The 20,175-nt window shown below is 43.7% G+C and overlaps 1 protein-coding gene across 1 annotated transcript in view; it reads left to right on the top strand.

Annotated features, from left to right (window-relative positions):
• Positions 1 to 17,801, top strand: part of LOC128473875 (cyclic nucleotide-binding domain-containing protein 2-like) — an 82,119-nt gene extending 64,318 nt beyond the window's left edge. The window contains exons 15-16 of the mRNA XM_053456099.1: positions 7,795 to 7,929; positions 17,633 to 17,801. Coding sequence (XP_053312074.1) covers positions 7,795 to 7,929; positions 17,633 to 17,731 — 234 coding nt within the window. The 3' untranslated portion in view covers positions 17,732 to 17,801. The remainder of the gene's footprint in view (positions 1 to 7,794; positions 7,930 to 17,632) is intronic.
• Positions 17,802 to 20,175: the final 2,374 nt, after the last annotated feature.

Genomic DNA, 20,175 nt, shown 5'->3' with positions numbered 1-20,175 from the left:
AGGTTGCCTTACATTTCAGCCTCCTCACTTCTTTCTCTTCATTCAACTCTGTTTGTTCTCTTCTCTCAATTCTTTATTTTCTGTGCTCTCCTGCTCTACCGTTTCCTCTTCCTGCGAGGATGTGTTTTTTTTTTCCTCCTTAGGGCCACCTGATATTCAGGCGTTTCCTCTTTAGATTTCGTCCATTTCCAAGGTTGGATGGTCGCCTTATAATAAGGGATGCTTATGTTTCAGCTAATACAATAAATCTCTGGAAAACCCTTAATGATTAGATTAGAGGACAATATCCCTGCTAATGCACCATAGTTCAAGCAGTCTACTTGAAGCCTTGTGAGCAGCCTTGTGTCCTCATTGAAGGCAGTCTCACCACCAGCTCCATCCACTCCCTGCCTCTTGCCGTAACCGAGGTGTCGTGATTTGGACACCTGAAATCTGGATGAATATCCATTTGTGTTCTGCATGTCTTCCATAATCTGTACATATGAGGAGTTGAAGCCAGATGGGATAGCCAGTGGCTTATTTTGGCGTAGGGTGGTCGTTCCATGGGAAGGGGCAGCTCAGGCTCCTCATCGTGTCCCTGCTCCCACCTAGCCTTAAAATCCAGAGCTCATGTCCTCATAACCCGGTACTCCGCATAGAGGATGGTAACTGCGGAGGTAAGCGATGGCGGGGCAGCTGGGCACTGCCTTGGGTCATTCCTGGGGCATCTTCCTTCCGAAACACCACCAACGAAGATCGCAAACGGCTCACTGTAATCACTGAATCTCACTTTGAAGTTTATTGACTATAATAAAAATAGCGATTGAAAATTACTCTGTTACTGTTACGGCTCCAGCCGCGTGTCAGCAGCCGCGAGGTAGGGGGAGACCCCCCGCTTCGGTCCGGCGGCCGCTGCTGCCGCGAAGAGAGGGGAGACCCCCCGCCTCGGACCAGCAGCAGCAAGCGCCGCGAAGAAGGGGGAGACCCCCCGCCTCTGCACGGCAGCCCCAGCCGCAACTGCCACGAGGAAGAGGGAGACCCCCTGCTTCCGCACGGCAGCTCCAGCCACAGCCACCGCGCAGAAGGGGAAGACCTCCCTCGTCTACCCAGCAGCCGCAGCCACCGCGGAGAAGGGGGAGACCTCCCGCTTCTACACAGCAGCCGCAGCCGCCGCGAGGAAGAGGGAGACCACTTACCTGCACAAGATCCTCCCAGCAGCTGGAGCCGGGAGACGCGTCCTTCTCTGGAGTCCTGACTCGTTCTGCTTCACGCCACCTAGCGGCGCCGGCTGGTACTACCTCGACCTATATGGAAAGATTACGAAATCGCCAACCACAAGATGGCCGCAGGAAGTGACGTAACGGCACTTTGAAAATTTGGCGGGAAACATCCAATTAGTGCCTAAACTTCCTGTGCCTATATAAGAGACTTCAGAACTCTTAGACTTCGCCTTCTGATGGTCGTCTATGCCCTGTGCTAGCACCCAGATAGCGTTTTCCTGCTTGATTCCTGTATTTGACCTCGGCTTGTTTTTGACTATTCTGATCTCTGGTATCCTGACCTCGGCTTGCTCCTCGTTTATCCTGCTCTCCGGTATCCTGACCTCGGCTTGCTCCTCGTTTATCCTGCTCTCCGGTATCCTGACCTCGGCTCTCTGGACCATCCCTGCAGTCCTACCTGACTACGGCGTCTCCTCTGTACGCTGTGTCGTGACAGAATCAGAAGGCCATCATGAGACCCGCTTCGGTAGGACAAGGGTCCACTGAGGCTCGACTTGACGAGATGGATCACCGTCTGGATCAATTTGCTCAAGCCCTTCAGACTTTGCTTCAGCGTACTGATCCTGCACAGCAAGCACCGCAACCTGTGGCGGCTCCTACTCCACCACCGTTACCAGTAGCCACGGTTCCTGCTCACCTGCCTCCACCCCAACGTTACGGTGGTGATCCGGCAACCTGTCGGGGTTTCCTGAATCAGTGTGAGATACACTTTGAACTGTCTCCTTACGCCTTTCCCACTGAACGTGCCAAGGTGGGATATGTCATTTCTCTCCTCACGGATAAAGCCTTGGCATGGGCTTCACCGCTCTGGGAGAGGAACGTTTCTACGGTGCGCTCCTATGTTGAATTTGTTTCCAGTCTACGTGCTGCGTTTGATACTCCGGGTAGAAGGGCCACCGCTTCTAATTCACTCTTTACCATTCGTCAGGGGTCCCGCCCGCTTCTGGAGTATGCTATAGAGTTCCGGACCCTGATGGGAGAGGTGAACTGGACTAATGAGGCATTGGTGGCCGCCTTCCTGAATGGACTTTCTGAGACCCTCAAGGACGAGACTGCTGCCAGAGACTTACCCATGGAGCTAGACTCCGTGATTTCGTATGTTTCCCAGATTGATCTGCGTCTCCGCCAAAGACAAGCCCAACGTGAGAGTCTGAAGTCAAGCGACAAGGGTGGGAGATCTACTACACGCTTCTCGCCTCAGTTTTCATCTGCCGAACCCTCGAATGAACCGTCTGACGAACCCATGCAGTTGGGAGCCACTCGGGTCTCCGAACGAGAGAGGAACAGGCGGAGACGGGAGGGATTATGCTTTTACTGCGGACTCTCGGGTCATTTCATCGGACACTGTCCTAGCAGGCCGGGAAACGCCCGCACCTAGGTAGGCCAGGGGAACCTACTATAGGTGTGGTAAACTATTCCCCCGACGGGTTCACCACCCGCATGACTGTTCCGGTCCGTCTGGTCTGGGATGCTGGATTCGTTGACACTGAGGCTTTCCTGGACTCCGGCGCTGCCGGCAACTTTATTGATTCAGTGTTTTGTGAGCAGCAACGCATTCCCACCCTATCCCTGCCCGCACCATTAGCTGTTGAGGCTATTGATGGCAGACCGCTTCATCCTGACCAGATTTCTCGCTCTACAGCCCCACTCAACCTTGCCGTCGGGATCGTACACAAGGAACGATTGCAACTTCTCGTCATCCGCTCACCCTCCATTCCCATTATATTGGGATTTCCGTGGTTACAAGTACATAATCCTGCTATTGATTGGACTACGACTCAGATCACGGCCTGGAGTGCGTCCTGTAAAGCACATTGCCTCACCCCTCTTAAGCATGCCACGGTTACAGCCTCTTCGAGGGAGACCTCCTCTCTGCCTGCACAGTACCGGGATTTCGCGGACGTCTTCGATAAGAAGGAGGCTGAGAAGCTACCACCACACAGGCCTTATGACTGCCCAATTGACTTGCTTCCTGGGACCATGCCACCCCGGGGGCGGGTTTACCCACTCTCCATTCCGGAGACCCAAGCTATGGAATCATATATAGAGGAGAATCTTCGCCGAGGATTTATCCGCCGCTCTGTCTCCCCTGCGGGCGCAGGTTTCTTCTTCGTAAAAAAGAAGAACGGGGAGCTTCGTCCCTGCATTGATTATCGTGGGCTAAACAGGATCACCAGGCGTAACACATACCCTATTCCCCTAATCTCTGAACTTTTCGATAGGCTACGTGGGGCCACTATTTACACCAAGCTGGATCTCCGGGGTGCGTACAATCTCGTCCGGATCCGTGCGGACGACGAATGGAAGACTGCCTTCAATACTCGTTCGGGACATTACGAATATACTGTTATGCCGTTTGGGCTGTGCAACGCCCCGGCAGTCTTCCAAGAATTCATCAATGATTGCCTCCGGGACTTTCTCCAACAGTTTGTAGTGGTGTACCTGGATGACATTCTGATATACTCTTCGGATTTGCAGTCTCATCGTACCCAGGTTGCTCGCGTTTTGTCCCGACTACGGCTCCATGGACTATATGCTAAACTCGAGAAATGTGAGTTTGAGATCCAGAGGGTGACATTCCTGGGATACGTCATTACACCCTCTGGTTTCGAGATGGACCCATCCAAGGTCCAAGCCATCAGAGACTGGCCTCAACCTTTGGGCCTGAAACCCCTGCAGCGTTTTCTGGGGTTTGCGAACTATTACAGACGATTCATCCGTGACTACTCCAAGGTTGCGGCTCCTTTAACGTCCCTTACTAAGAAAGGGGCGAACACCCTGGAGTGGTCTCCTGAGGCCATTTCCGCTTTTTCCCGGCTCAAGACGAAATTTACCACCGCTCCTGTGTTGCGTCATCCTGATCCTCGGTTGCCATTTGTTCTGGAGGTCGATGCATCTGAAGCCGGAGTCGGAGCTGTCCTGTCCCAGAGAATCTCATACAGTGGTCCTCTCCATCCGTGCGGATTCTTCTCCAGAAGATTCTCCCCAGCAGAGAGGAACTATGATGTGGGGAACAAGGAGCTGCTGGCTGTTATCCTGGCACTGGAGGAGTGGCGTCATCTACTGGAGGGTGTGCAGATTCCTACGTTGATTCTAACGGACCACAAGAACCTTCAGTACATAGAGAATGCCAAGTGCCTAAACCCTCGACAGGCCAGATGGGCTTTGTTTCTCTCCCGATTCTCATTCGTATTGACTTATCGTCCGGGTTCCAAGAATGTCAAGGCTGATGCCCTCTCCCGGATACATGTGCTTCCAGAGGAGGAGGGTCGTGCGCCTGAGCCCATTATACCTACTACCAAGGTTCTCGCTGCGCTACACCTTCGTTGCCGGACTCCCTTGCTTGATCGCATTTCTGGTTTACAAGCCCAAGCTCCAGCGTCGTTGCCGGTTGGGAAACTTTTTGTTCCTGCTAACCTCCGTACCCATGTGCTTCGTCTGTCCCATGGCTCCAGAACTGCAGGCCATCCTGGGCTAGCACGAACCAAGGACCTCGTGTCCAGGACATTTTGGTGGCCAGAATGGAGCAGGGATACTGCCCTGTTTGTCCGCTCCTGTCTCAAGTGTGCTGCCAACAAGTCTTCTAGAAATCTCCCTGCTGGGCTGCTCCATCCATTACCTCGTCCTTCAAGGCCCTGGACTCACCTTGCCATGGACTTTATCGTGGATTTACCCAACTCCAAGGGATATACTGTCATCCTCATGATCGTCGATCGCTTTTCTAAGATGGCGCATATGATACCCTTGAGGAGACTACCCACGGCTTCGGTGTTGGCTGACTTATTCATGCGGGAGATCGTCCGCCTCCATGGAGTCCCTACTGAGATTGTCTCCGACCGTGGCACTCAGTTTATTGCACGTTTTTGGCGCGAGTTCACTAGAGCCTTGGGTGTCACCCTGGCCTTTTCCTCCGCATACCACCCACAGTCCAACGGCGCAGCAGAGAGGGCTAACCAGCACCTCGAACAGTACCTGCGCATATTCATTAACCATCATCAGGACGATTGGGTTGACCTGTTGCCATTGGCTGAATTTGCTCGCAATAATGCGGTACAAGAGTCCACTGGAGAATCCGCCTTCTATTGTGTGTATGGTCTTCACCCTCAACCCTTTCCTGGCGCCTTCCCTACTTCTACTGATCCAGTACTGGAGGAGCGGTTGGTGACTATCCAGTCTACGTGGGCTTCGGTGCGGAGGGCTCTAGAATTGGCGGGTGAGCGACAGGAACTCCAAGCTAACAAACGTCGTTCTAGGAATCCTGCCTATTCTCCTGGGGACAGAGTGTGGTTGTCTACAAGGTACCTGCGACTCAGAGTACCCAGCATGAAGCTGGCACCACGTTTTATCGGTCCTTTCTCGATTGTCCGCCGGGTGAACCCTGTCGTCTATGAACTTTCTCTGCCTAGGACACTCCGTATTCCTAGAGTCTTCCATGTCTCCCTATTGAAGCCGCTGGTTTGCAACCGCTTTTCGACCAGATCCTCTGTTTCGGAGACTTCGGCCACTGATATTTCTGGACGTACTCCTCAAGCTATCCTGAAGTCTCGCAGGCAACAAGGGAGTCTCCAATATCTGATTCATTGGAGGGGACTTGGCCCAGAGGATCGTTCCTGGGTACCGGAGGCTCGGTTTCATGCTCCTCACCTTGTACGTGCATTCCTGGCTAGAGGGCAGAGTTGCTCTAACAGGGGTCGCCCAGAGGTCGCCCCTTTGAGGAGGGGTACTGTTACGGCTCCAGCCGCGTGTCAGCAGCCGCGAGGTAGGGGGAGACCCCCCGCTTCGGTCCGGCGGCCGCTGCTGCCGCGAAGAGAGGGGAGACCCCCCGCCTCGGACCAGCAGCAGCAAGCGCCGCGAAGAAGGGGGAGACCCCCCGCCTCTGCACGGCAGCCCCAGCCGCAACTGCCACGAGGAAGAGGGAGACCCCCTGCTTCCGCACGGCAGCTCCAGCCACAGCCACCGCGCAGAAGGGGAAGACCTCCCTCGTCTACCCAGCAGCCGCAGCCACCGCGGAGAAGGGGGAGACCTCCCGCTTCTACACAGCAGCCGCAGCCGCCGCGAGGAAGAGGGAGACCACTTACCTGCACAAGATCCTCCCAGCAGCTGGAGCCGGGAGACGCGTCCTTCTCTGGAGTCCTGACTCGTTCTGCTTCACGCCACCTAGCGGCGCCGGCTGGTACTACCTCGACCTATATGGAAAGATTACGAAATCGCCAACCACAAGATGGCCGCAGGAAGTGACGTAACGGCACTTTGAAAATTTGGCGGGAAACATCCAATTAGTGCCTAAACTTCCTGTGCCTATATAAGAGACTTCAGAACTCTTAGACTTCGCCTTCTGATGGTCGTCTATGCCCTGTGCTAGCACCCAGATAGCGTTTTCCTGCTTGATTCCTGTATTTGACCTCGGCTTGTTTTTGACTATTCTGATCTCTGGTATCCTGACCTCGGCTTGCTCCTCGTTTATCCTGCTCTCCGGTATCCTGACCTCGGCTTGCTCCTCGTTTATCCTGCTCTCCGGTATCCTGACCTCGGCTCTCTGGACCATCCCTGCAGTCCTACCTGACTACGGCGTCTCCTCTGTACGCTGTGTCGTGACAGTTACACGCTGATTTGAATTTCACTTTTAGATTATTTCAATTACTTGTTTACTGCGGCTTTGCTGACATTTCTCAGCTCAAAAATAGTTTACAGAGTAAGTGGAGGCAATTTTCATGAAAGCGAATGTTTTTTTTTTATATGAGTAACACGTCTAAATGCATTATGATTTCTAAAGCATATAAGCATATACGCATATGATAACGGTCTTTTAGGGCTTTTTTTTTTTTTTTTTTTTTTTTTTTAGCAGAGACCTATCTTGTTTGATAAGACATCATTATCATTATATGGAACGTAAGTCATTTGATCCTTAAATGGACCGAAAAAATGATAATTTCACATAAGAAAAAAAAAAAGAGGCAGACGTTAGGCTAAATAATAGCATGTAGTCATTGTTTTAAGAATTTTTTTTGCAAGGTTTTATTTAGATGTAATTAGAAAATTGTGGGACCCCTGTGGGGTAGAATTTTGTGCTTTGATTTATGCATTTATTTTACTATTTGTAAGATAATAAAATACAATTAAAAAGTACATTTGCAAAGTTTCTGTAGAATCAGTTCTTTTTCCTAATGCATATTTTAGATTTGCTAATTAAAAAACAAAAAAAAAGAATCTGATGAATTGTTAATTATTTCACCTTCAAGATGATGATTTATTGGATATTTTTTGAACTGTTTGAATATGGTGATGAAATGGCTACGTAAGTACCGGTTAACATTCCGTGTGAGGGTAAAGCTCTGTTTGAACTACTTCCGGTAGACACGGACTATAGCGCTAAGAAAACATGGACAATATAAAAGACTTATTGTTTTTAAAACATTAACATCTCAGATGTACAATATCCATCCCAAAAAAGGGAAAATTATAATTATTTCATAGGATTCTACCACGCGAACGCTTATGATGGTTATAATTCTCACCCGTTTTTATTTTTATTCAGGGTCTGGCTTATACGGTTTATGAAGATACTCTCGGCATGGCGTTAGTTTCAGACGGCGCGGAGTGCATTATAATATCTAAAGAGTTCTTCAAGAAGCATATGAGTGATGAATATCAACAGCGATTATCCAGGCAGGTAAGTTTAAGCATTACTATATTGTGCTTTTTTTGTGGATTTACCAGCCCTCTTAATCTGGTCCTTTAGAACCTTTCCTTTCTTTAGGACCAAGAAAAAAAGAAAAGCGCACACACTCTCATGCTCACACTCTCACGCGCACACACTCATTCAGTTTCCTCTCCACACCTTCTGGCTTCATTCCTTCTAGTGTGTGGTGGGAGCTGCCGAGCTAGTGGCGTGGGTAATCTCATTTGTGGATTTGATTGTGTCGTGCAACATCGTTGAGTGCCCTGGATAACTACTGCTATTATGCAGGCGGTAGCAGGATTATCCTACAGAGTATGAAGGGCCACAAGCACACAAGGGCCCCTAGACACATACCTAATATGCTTAATAAGCTTCTGTTTCGAAATATTGTTCCAAAACATTTGGGGTTATGTAGAACCCCCATTCCCCGGTGCTTTTTCTTCTTGCTAAGTTTGAAAAGTGGTCTGGTTACCATAGAAGCCAACACAAACCAATTTACTGCACACACTCACTTAACTAAACAAAATAGAGAAACCCAGAGCTTTATCAAGTAAAAAAGGACAACTTCACCGAGGGATAAAACGAATCAGTATTTTTAACGGATCGGATGAAAGTTTTAGCAAGTTTGGTTTATATCGTAATTTTTAATCTTAACGATTAACAAGCGTGAGAATGGAGTGCAGAAAAATTAACCGTTAGAGCTGTTACAGCCGACATCATTATTATTGACAATACAGTTTCTGTTGTCTCCTCTGCAATGTCAAACGGTGCCTTTTTTAAAAGGAGCTTTTATGAACAAAAGATTTCATTGATTCACTGAATATAATACATTTAAATTAATTTGTTCAAATATTGAAATCCGTTAATAAAATGAGTATCAATCACCAAAATATTGTAGTAATAGAAGATGTATTTACCATGGGTGCTGCCCTATGCTCCATGACCACTGCAGAGTGCCAGGATATGATGTCATATGCCAGTGCTCTGTGACTTAATGGTGCACAGTGCCTTTTAGAGCAATCTATTTGTGTGTAAATGGGTCAATTAGGGAGACCAGAGATTTCCCTTGTAACCAGGGGCGTAACTAGAAACCACGGGGCCAGCTGCAAAAATTGCCCCGGGGCCCCAAACTTCAACAGCTAGTCTGTGACATAATTGCCCTACACAATTGGTCTGTGCCGTCTTTGCCCCTTCCAACACATAACATATGTAAACACAAATTACACACACTTACTCATACTCAACAACACACACTCCATCGCACCCCACTTACACATCCATGCTCTCACACAAAATCAAGTACACATCCATGCTCACAGAAACACACACATACACATCCATGCTCACACACAGACACAATTACACTTCCATGCTCAAACACAGCACACTAGGGCCCGGATCGGCCACTCTAGTCCAAAATACATTACTGGTCTCCTCCTGTTCAGCTCAATTGTGAGCCCAACCATGAAGAGAGATGGTATTGGTGGTTAGTGAATATATGCCCTGAACATACATACATGCGCGCAGTAGATCTGGTGATCATATCTGGCTGTGCTTCTCCTGCTTCTTAAAGGAACCAAAAACATTATCCTGCCCAGATCCCAAACACGTTGAGAGAATAGTAAAACAACCTGGTCGGGTAAAAGTAAACCAGAGCTTATTGTCCTAATTTACCTCCATACCAAGTCTCCCGGGGGCATATATGGAGAGTTCCTTCTCAGGTGTGCTGAAGGTAATTTTATCACTGGCCTTTCTCCTTTTCCTTATCGCTTTTTGGTACTTACCAGACATAGCATTATGCGAAATCCAAATAATGGCTTTATTATCTCAGTTCTACATCCTTATCAGACCTTGGTACAGAAGAAGAGTGACACGGCCAATACATCTCAAGAGCCGCAACGGTCTCATAAATAGAATCCCCTTTTTTTCTATCGCCATTAAATTGTTTTTTCATTCCATTGTTTTAAATCCCTTAGTTAGTGACTCCTTCCATAACCTTTACACCTTTAAGGCTTTTATAGATTTTCACCCTGCGTAATTAGCTGTTTTGTATTCATTAGTTTCCTGAAGTGTCTAAATTCAGTAAATCTATGTTAATTACCTCTTAAGCATACTTCGATATTATGCCATATTGTCTGGACGTTTGCCTTCTCTTAAATGTTTCGGAATGTATAATCTATGATTGTATTCGGTGGAAATAGCAGACGCCTGAATCCCCTGTAACCTCAAATTCATTTCATTTTATCCTTAATTATCTCGTTCCTGTTGTGAAGCTGCCCGTTTCCCTGTTTTGCATTCAAGAGGAATCATATTTAATGGTATAGCCAATGAAGAAATTTTAAGTGCCGTTAAATATATACTGTAATAGACATATTTTGTCAAGGTGACACCAAGATGAAGATGAAATATACATTCTATCCTCTGGTACTTCCCCCACCTGTATATTTAATGTACTATTCCCCTGGCAGAAATAATAATTTCTAAAAAAAAAAAAATATAAAAAAATGACACTAAAATGTTGTTATATATTATCCTGAAACTGCATGTTGCACGTTTTCAACCAAGCACTTATGGTGCTCAAAAAATGGACATAAAATACCTAATGGTTACTCCAACCCTTGATGAGATATGAAATTTGCAAGTCTACTGTGTCACGCAGAGTCAGCCAATGGAAGCACGTGATGATAAAGGGGTTTATTCACTAAATGGAGAGTTGACAGGGACGTATGGCTGGCCTGGATAACGTATATGTAAATGTATAATTCAATCCATGAGAGTAAGTCTCCTAACACAGTCAATTATGCAATACACAAGGCCAGCCAATCACAATGGAGAAGCCTTCCAGTGTTGGATCTTCATAATGAAAGGGAAGCCACAACCCGCATCTCTCCCTTTAGTGAATAAACCCCAGTGTCAATAGGAAGTGATAAAGCTGCCATTTCATTGCAAGGTGTCGTCTGTAGGGTAAAAATGGTAGGTTGCCCAGTACACAGCCTTTTTTGGTTGAGACTACTACAACATTAATGATGATGATCAATGACATCAGAATGCCAACGATGATTATTATCGACAATGCGGTTTCTGTTGTCTCCTCTGCAATGTCAAATGTTGCCTTTTTTAAAGGAGATTTTATTAACAAATTAACAATTGAAATTAATTTGTTCAAGTATTTAAATCCATTAATAACCAAAATAGTAGTCACCAAAATAGTGTAGTAATTGAAGATGTATTTTCAAGTATATTTTATTGTTCCCTATCGCTTTTAGTAGAAGTGCACTAATAATATAGTCATCACAACATCATTCACAAATATTTGGATGGAAGTCATGTTTTTTTTTTTTTTTTAATTAACATTGCCTTTTTTGTAACTATTTAACCCCAATCAGCCCTTATGAATCAACGTGATGTGTCTAATAATCAGGGCACAGCTTAGCTTTATGCCTCCCCTAGAGCCATATTTACCATGGGAAAATTGAGTAGATACGGAGATAAAGGGGAAAAACACCTGATTGGGGCTGTCCCCAGATACCCCTGGAGTAATATTGCAACAATTGGTATAGTAGGTGTTAACGCCACACATATTGTAATGTTCTTTATAATAAAGGCAATACAATTAATCTGAGATACCTAAAATAAGGCTTGAAACAGTACAGAAACTAATTGATGTAACAGTGGTCCTAACGCGTTTCGCCTTCATCACAGGAGTAGATAATGTCAAATATGTAGTAACCCTATTTATTTTGGGTACTTCATCCCTCAAAGGGTGGAGATTGTTTCCCTTTATCAATCATAGATGTTGGTCCAATAATATGTAGGCTGAAGTAAAAACAGAAGGATAGTGGTTGCGCACCGGATAAATAAAATTGAAGCGGAATACTCAGAATCCGTCAGAATGTTTTCAGAACATAAACGGGATTTCAGTATAAACTGCATAGTCCCAGTTGAATGTGTTTTAAATCAGATTGCTCTGCAGCCCAAGATTAGTTCAGGTGCAAATAAATTGCTTGAAAGGTCACACAATTAGTGAAATGTTTACAGTCTGTGTGCAGTCAAACATTTCTCGTAATTACCTCCCAGAGGTATAGCAAATTCTGAATCGGCAGCTAAATCGGACACAAAAAAACATGGAAGTGTGTTGTGATAAAATCTCTCTTCCGTTATGAAGGGTTAGTCCCAGTCATTTTCAAGCTGGAGTTCCCCGGACTAGGGATGACGAGGCGGCCATGGCACTTTAAAGCCATTGGGCGCCTCGTGGTGTAAGCACGTCCGACAGCTAGATATGGCAGGCAGCATGTTACGTTGTTATGCTGTCGTAGCGTGCAGCCGGGTATATCAAGCTCCTGGCTGCCCGTGACCTGATCTATCGATGGAGCAGCAGACCGTTTGCACTGGGAGCGCTGGCGGACAAAAGTTTGTCCGCCGGGCATCTGCATCGTCTACCTAGATCGCCAGTCCGGGCCTGCAAAATGCTATAGCCTGGGATTAAAACGCTAAGCCTTTATTTTAACCCCTTCTCAAATCTGCAGTACCCTCACCAATCAACGTCCGTTGCCCAAACATGTCACTTACAAGTGATTACGTTTATTTTTTTTTTTTATTTTTATTTTTTACAATTTTATTATACACTCTGCTTATAAAGAACACGGCATATTGTTGTGATTTTTGGCCAGGATGGGCCATATTTTCAGTCAGTAAAAAATGAATGCGTCCCACGCAAAACATACTTTTCTGATAAAGCGGCCCACTGCGGAAAAAACTTAGATCGTATTAATTTCATCTATATTTAGAAAAAACTTTTATCTGTTCAAACTTTCTTAACGTTTCTGACCTTTTCAACAAACCTTCTCAAACAAACATTCAATTCCGTTCTTTTTTAAATTATAGTCCATTTAACGGCAGCAATGTTCTCCGGCACTTATTTTCATGATATTGCTACATTAACCGAGCTGCCACCACTCAGAGTTCTGCTTCATCAATTGCACCTGTAAGACAAGAGCTCTTTGCTGTAAGGTTCGTCTTGGCGATTCATCTAGATTAAATCACCATGGCCGTCGGAACGATATTGCGACAAAGCCTTTGTATGCATTGACTTTTTGTGTCAGTGCTTGGGTTTTATGTTCAATGGTCTGAGTTTTTCTCATTTGTCTGGATCATTCCCGACTCTTTTAGTTTAGCGGGTAAAGTGGTTTTATTGTGGTTATCCATGGGCCGGGCCGGATCCGTTTCCAGCTGGACAAATGGCGGATATCGCTGCAAATTATAGGGGCTGTAGAAAATATAATATCGATGATATATTATTTTAAAAATATTCAGCCAAAAGAGAAAATTGCAAAGACTAAATAATAGTATTGGACTACTAGAAAATGAAAAGAAAATGGGCATTTCACTGTAAAATCAGATTCAATTAAATAATCATTTTTTTTTGCTAAGAATGCCCAACTTGCATTTTAAGCCAGCAAAAAAAAAAAATATTTAAATAGGAAAAATTAATCAAAACATCAGATTTGTCAACCTAGTTGACTAGGATCAATCTAGTCTTCTTGAGACATTTTTTAGTAATTACACATGAATAAGGTAGTATATATATATATATATATATATATTTATTTATTTTTTTTCATTTTAGTGTTTTTATTATTATTTTTGATGCCAGGCTAGAATGATGACATGAAACAATTATTTGACATTAAATAAAATTTAGAATTATAGAAGGATCCTTAAAAAAAGAGATGATTTTAAACACAGCTTTTAAAATAATATATTATTTATTATAATTCCAAGCCTCCCAAATCCCCAATGTAAAACAAAAAAAATAAAATCATAAAATGTAAAGGCAAATAAAATAAAATGTAACTAGAAATGACTTAAGTCAGTTGGTAATTTTGATCATCTCTGTTTTCACTTTGTTATTCGATTAAATTCTAAAATCAAATTTCAGCTATTTAGTTAATAATACAATCTTGACGCTGATGAACCTCAAAGCATTTTTGTTCCAATGTCCTGTAAACCTTTCTGGAAGGAAGAATGGCTAAATTTGACATCATAAGTCCATTAATTCTGACATCTGCCAGTTTATTGCATGAACTGCATTTGATATACAAGAATCAGACATTAACTCTACGAGAGCCAGTGAGCAACCCGGGAATGCGTTTGTGGATTTCTCATCGACCCCCGGAACTCGAAGGATTCATGAATATGTATTTTTAAAGAGGAATTTGGAGATGTTTATCAAAACATACTCACAAATGACAATTTAAGTAGTGTAAAATTACTGAAATGCACATTTTACAAGTTGGATGTCTGCATAATGACAAATGTGTCAGAGGCTATGAATATAATGATAAAATTGAATGGGGGGGGGAGAGAGAAGATGCTTTACAAAAGCAAATAAAAAATATGTGTTTAGATTACTTTGTATATACATTTTTTCATTAATGTGAAATGAGAATGTTTCTATGCTTTTGGAGCCCAAGGGGTTGTGCGCCCCGTTTCCCTGTCTCTGTGAAAGAAATGGTGCCCAGTCTTTCTTATTACAGTGGACCCGGCTCTGAGGAGCAGGACCTGGAAGTCGTCAGGGACCCAGGCCCCTGTGCCATTTCCAGTGCCAAGTGCAAAACATTTTTAAAAAATGACTGCTATTAGAAAAATGGAATTCCACCACCTACAAGCCATATGCAGGCTTTTTAAAAATAAAATAAAAGATGCACAGAAGGGTCCAGAAGTGGCTAGGGGCTCTTACCAGCTCTGTACACCAGGGCATACATGAGTACCACCAGCACAGAGACGAACCGGCTTCATGATGGATCCAATTGGGGGACTCTGAGAACTCCTCAAGCATTCTAAACCTTAAAGTCAAAGAACCGAGCTTTCCCTCTCCCACGGGCCAAGAAGCAATAACACTCTAAGAGAAAGCCTCGTAGAGAAAAAAGCTGCGCATAGTCTTATATATGCTGGGACAGACCCTAATTTGCTGGCACAATTGGGCTTATGGTCCATTTTGTGGAACTACAGCTCCTTAGCAAGTGCAGTGAGCATGCTTCCATGAGTGTATGGCAACAGAAAAAAGCTAAACAGGACTAGATTTGCATGCGGAGAACAAACTATACAAATGGTTTGTAAATTGGCACAAGGAGGAAGCGTTTGGTAGCTGGGTAAAAGCGCGAAGATCAGCAACACAATGGGCATTACATGGATTAGTATGAATGGAGCATGGGTTATACATGGAGGAAGCTCAATTGGGTTATACATGGAGGAAGCTCAATTGAACAACACATGCTTTATCGTTTCAAGTACACAGTCTATTGTATGGCGAATCCATCCCTAAGGCTGTTGCGGCATTTGCTAAGGTGAAAGAAGTCTCTCTAGTGTGAAATCTTGATAATGAAGTGTTTTAAAACTATTACTGAACCCCCAAGCCACACACACAGATGGTATGTCATCTTTAAAGATCTCTTAGTTTTGGAGAATAAACATCGACTGGCGTCTTAACTTATTCTTATCAGGATCTGCATGATTATTCCTTCTCAGTGAGTTAACTATGCCCAGTTGTTAAGTTGCAGGCAGCCTTTATAAAAAGGGGCGAAGAAGGGCTAAAACTTCAGAAATTCATCAGATATCAAGCCACAGGTCTCAGATTCCAGAAAATGAGAACTTTAAACCAGATCTTTTTAGAAAAACTGGTTAATTTTTGTAATGCCAAAAAATGTCACTGCGACAGGCCCCGTTTAACTATAATGGCTTGCCGTACACGCTAGTCAATGTTCAGCAAAAGTTGACTATTCTAGTTGAGCAACTAAATTAAAATTCTCATTCCCGTAATACGTGTTAAAATTCTACAGCACAGATATATTCGTATTTTTATGATTTTCACGATTTCTTGATTTGATCATATTCTTTATTTTCTCTTGTGACAATGATACATTGGACATTTAGATTTTTACTAGCCCCTCCTGACTGATATATGGCCAAGGCAGAGAGCACACATAATCATCCATATCACAGCAACAATTTTACTGAAAAGCAATACTTATTTTCCCTTTAATAAATCTTTGAACGCTTTTTTTTTGTTAAAAGACAGTATTTACTCAGTTTATGAGGAAAAGAATCATAAATCGGCCATATGCTTTAAAAACCCGAAAACATATAAAAGGCTCATATTAAAAAGACATTACTTATAATTTTCTTCCTTAAAGCTATTGCCGCTTATCTATTCTTAAAATCTATCAAATTCATAGTTCACTTAATAAAGCTTCATAATCTAATGACTGCAAATTAAAATCTGCATTCTCTGGATGCGAATTAAATCTGAAATTAATTACTTCATACATATTACTCCTTATCAATTTACTCCTTGGCTGTTTTTTTTTTTTTAAATAAAATTCTCATATTGTAGCCTTATAGGTTTGTGAGCTGAGCTGCCATCAGAAATCTGGTAACCTAGTACAAACATTAAGACATCCAGTCCCACCCCACTGACAACTGACCGGCCGCCAACATTAGCGGGACCCCCACTGACATCAGCGGACCATCCACCGACATCAGCTGACTGGCCACCAACATTAGCGGGACCTCCACTGACATCAGAGGACCGTCCACCGACATCAGTTGACTGGCCGCTAACATTAGCGGGACCCCCACCGACATCAGTAGGACAGTCCACCGACATCGGTAGGACAGTCCACCGACATCGGTAGGACAGTCCACCGACATCGGTAGGACAGTCCACCGACATCGGTAGGACAGTCCACCGACATCGGTAGGACAGTCCACCGACATTAGCGGCACCCCCACTGACATTAGCAGAGACCGTCCACAGACATCAGCTGACTGTCCACCAACATTAGTAGAATTGTCCACTAACGTCAGGAAGGCTCGGAGTAGCCGTGGCCTATTTAGACCACTTGCTCGTAAAACGCTACCATTGATTTCAATGGATCGCTTTCCTGCCACAGATTATCTCCTCCAAGCAGCCACTTAGGGGCAAGAATCGTCGGACTACGAGGAAGAGGGCAGCTGCAGGGCTGCAGTCTTTAGCTCAGGTGTTTGGGTTTTTTCCTTTATGAAGAACGCATATTAAAGTTCAACTATTTAAATATGCATTTATCTTTATAATAACTGTCAAGGACACTAAACTCTACCTGTAAAGCCAATCTGTGCTTTTAAATTCATCCTCTAGACACTATGCCCGCTCACCATAATGTAAATCAGAGTGCTGCCCTCCAACCACCTAATCGACCCCCCTGGACGGGTTACACTATGTTTGTTGGCCCGGGCCAGAGTACATCGCTGGGCAAAAGTTGAGAAGTTCCTCTTTAAACATAGCAAGCACAAGCTATCGGTAGTCAAGGCGAATACAAATGGCTGTTGTCTTTGGTTACCAGCATTTTTGGGGTTTAGGGACTTTTTTATAAGACAAAAATATATGACAGACGCCCTTATTATTATTATAAGCGAGGTTAGTCTGTTTATGTGCAATAACTGGGTGTATTGAAATGATGTTGAAAGTAATACAGCTGCATTAACAATTCTTTATCCAGGCCCAGCTCACAGAAGAAACTCCACAGTTCTCATTGATAATGCCGGTAGATATTACGAGGGCCCATTGCTCAAAATAATTTAATACATTTTTTTTGTTTGTTAATAACGTACATTTTTTCTTCAAATCCACTAAACGCTTACATTTTTATTTCTGCAGATCCAGCCATATCCCTCCAAGGAAATGTTACAGCAAAAAATGGAAGACTACATTAAATGGAAGACATACAAAGCTCTTCTCACGAAAAAGAGTCGCTGACCACGCTCAGTGACATAGTATTCTTCTCAGCTAATGAACAATTACATGTAATGTATAGAACGTAACATTCATCTTCATAATGAATAAAAAAATCACAGATAACATATTTTATTAGTATTTTATGTTCATTTTAATTATGTTGAGGGAGAATATTGTCATTAAATGATTTTTAACCACCCTTAAACTTTAGAGTTATGGAAGAACAAACTGGTAACAAAATGTCACGTTCATTCAGCCCTATTTTAATAAAAATATATCTAATTGCACGCGCACACACCCACTAACACCTGTATTAAAATACAGGGTCAAAGTGTCCTTGTGTGAGTTTGCATTAGTTGGAGGAGCTACCTGTAGACTTCAGTAGTTGACTTCAAGCTGGAAATTGGTGGCAGTGGAACGTATTAAGGTTGTTGGAGAACCATTAAAGCTGTCCCTTTAATCTCCGTGAATAACCAAAGGTGACAAATCCTCATCGTACTATTTATTGGAACAAGTCCCCATTAGTGAACCTTAATCTCTACTCATATCTAACCACGGTTCTTATGTGAATGGATAGTGCCTGTGTAGTGCAATTAAACCAACTGATGCATCCCATGATGGCCATTTTTCTTCAAGGGTATGTGGCGCACCTCTAAAAGATTAAGAAAACAGTAACTTTATGCTGGAACTGTGAGTATGCTGTGGCATTTGAAGATTAACCCCTAAATGACAAAGCCTGTACATGTACGGGCTCATAATGCATTGTTTTCAGTGGGTTTAGGAACCGCCCATTGTCCTTAAGGGGTTAATATTCTTGCTACTATTTGTTTACAGTGGAAAAGTGGCCTTTTCCTAGAAAAAAAAAACAAAAACTATATAACCAGAATATAAAAAAATAAATTATAAACATTAACTATTCTGATGCTCAGTTGGGCCAACATCATGGGAGTTGTAGACCCAGATCTTGGGTTTAAGTGGATCAGAATTTAAGACACTGCGGAGAAAACCTGCCCTTGGTTGTTTGAGGATCTTACAACGTAATATAATTCAGTCTGCTAATGGACTTTGTTTCTGATCATGGTAGCTAAAAGCAAATGCCGTTCTGCGTTGCTCTCAGCATAAATCTACGTGGCAGCTGACTGTGTTATTCCCTCTTAAGTCATTTATTGAATCAGCGATATAAAATCATATCAGGATTAGCTTGTCACTCATAATTTACCTCCATCTGGTCAAAGTATCCTAGGAATCGCATATCACTCGCAGCTTTAGAGGTCAGGGTGTCTGGTGCTCTGAACGATTAATCATATATACCTCGACAGGCCTAAAACATCTGTAACCAGTTCAGGTGCTTCCAATCAGTCATTTAATATGGGTCGAGTTGGCTTTGGTGACGTGAAAGCCGTATAATGTCGATATGATACGGAAATGTCTCTAATCTCTGATTAGGTGCAATACAGAGATGTAATATAATGATAGCAGATACATTGAGTACTCACGCAGATGCACGGCACAATGAGCTCTCCAAAATCCCAAATGGGAAATTAGGAAGGAAAAAGGATAGATGAAAAGCAAGACTATAATATTACCTGGAAGATGATACTTTACCTACATTAAAGGCACGGTCATGTGATATATTTACCCTTTTTACCTTTAAAATCAACGTTACAAACAGTGGAACAATGGAGAAAAATAGATGTACGTTAATTTCCACATATTATTGATTTACGTATTTTTAAAAAAATACTTAACTCTTGCTATGATTTTTTTTTTTTAAATGCTCAAATATTTTTTTCCAGGCCAAGATTAAAAGAGTAGACAATCTGTAACCTCATTTCTATTCCTTCTTGTAATTTCAACCAATTTTATTTAATTATATCTTGATTGTTTTTCCTTGCATTTCATGCCTCGTTTATTAAACGTCTACCTTTACAATTACCCCAACTGTTTTCCAGTGTATTTAACGTACACTGCAGTTTCATAGGGATTGGGGGACCCCCAATAATATGTGGGTTGGTTAAAGGAATAATATGAGAACACATGCTGCCTGAAAAAGTTTCTACATGTTTCTGTGTGCCATCTGGCACACCGGGCAAATGCCCATACCTGTGAATTTTTGGGCTCCGCTACCCAGAGCCCCCCTTGCGGGAAGCAGGTGGGAGGTCCCGCTGAAGGACATCGCATGACACACGCTACTTTTAATGGGGGAATGGGGCATGTTCAAACACTGCCCCCACAACCCATAGATGCCGTGCTTCACCGCGGACTCTCCGTGCAAAACCCGGATAGTTCCCAGGTATGCAAATACCTGGTGGGCTGCTGGCTAACAGCGATCCATACTCAACTGATCTCCTACAGCAGCAAATTTGATGCTGCAGTGTCTGGACAAGAGCTGATATGCTTGGGTTCAAGTTGCGTGAGCACAAAAACATAATGTTGCGGACTCCCATATCCAGCTGTTGACCGCA

Source organism: Spea bombifrons, chromosome 2, assembly GCF_027358695.1.
Source record: "Spea bombifrons isolate aSpeBom1 chromosome 2, aSpeBom1.2.pri, whole genome shotgun sequence".
Classification (NCBI taxonomy): Eukaryota; Metazoa; Chordata; class Amphibia; order Anura; family Pelobatidae; genus Spea; species Spea bombifrons.
This window is presented reverse-complemented; position numbering and strand designations above follow the sequence as displayed.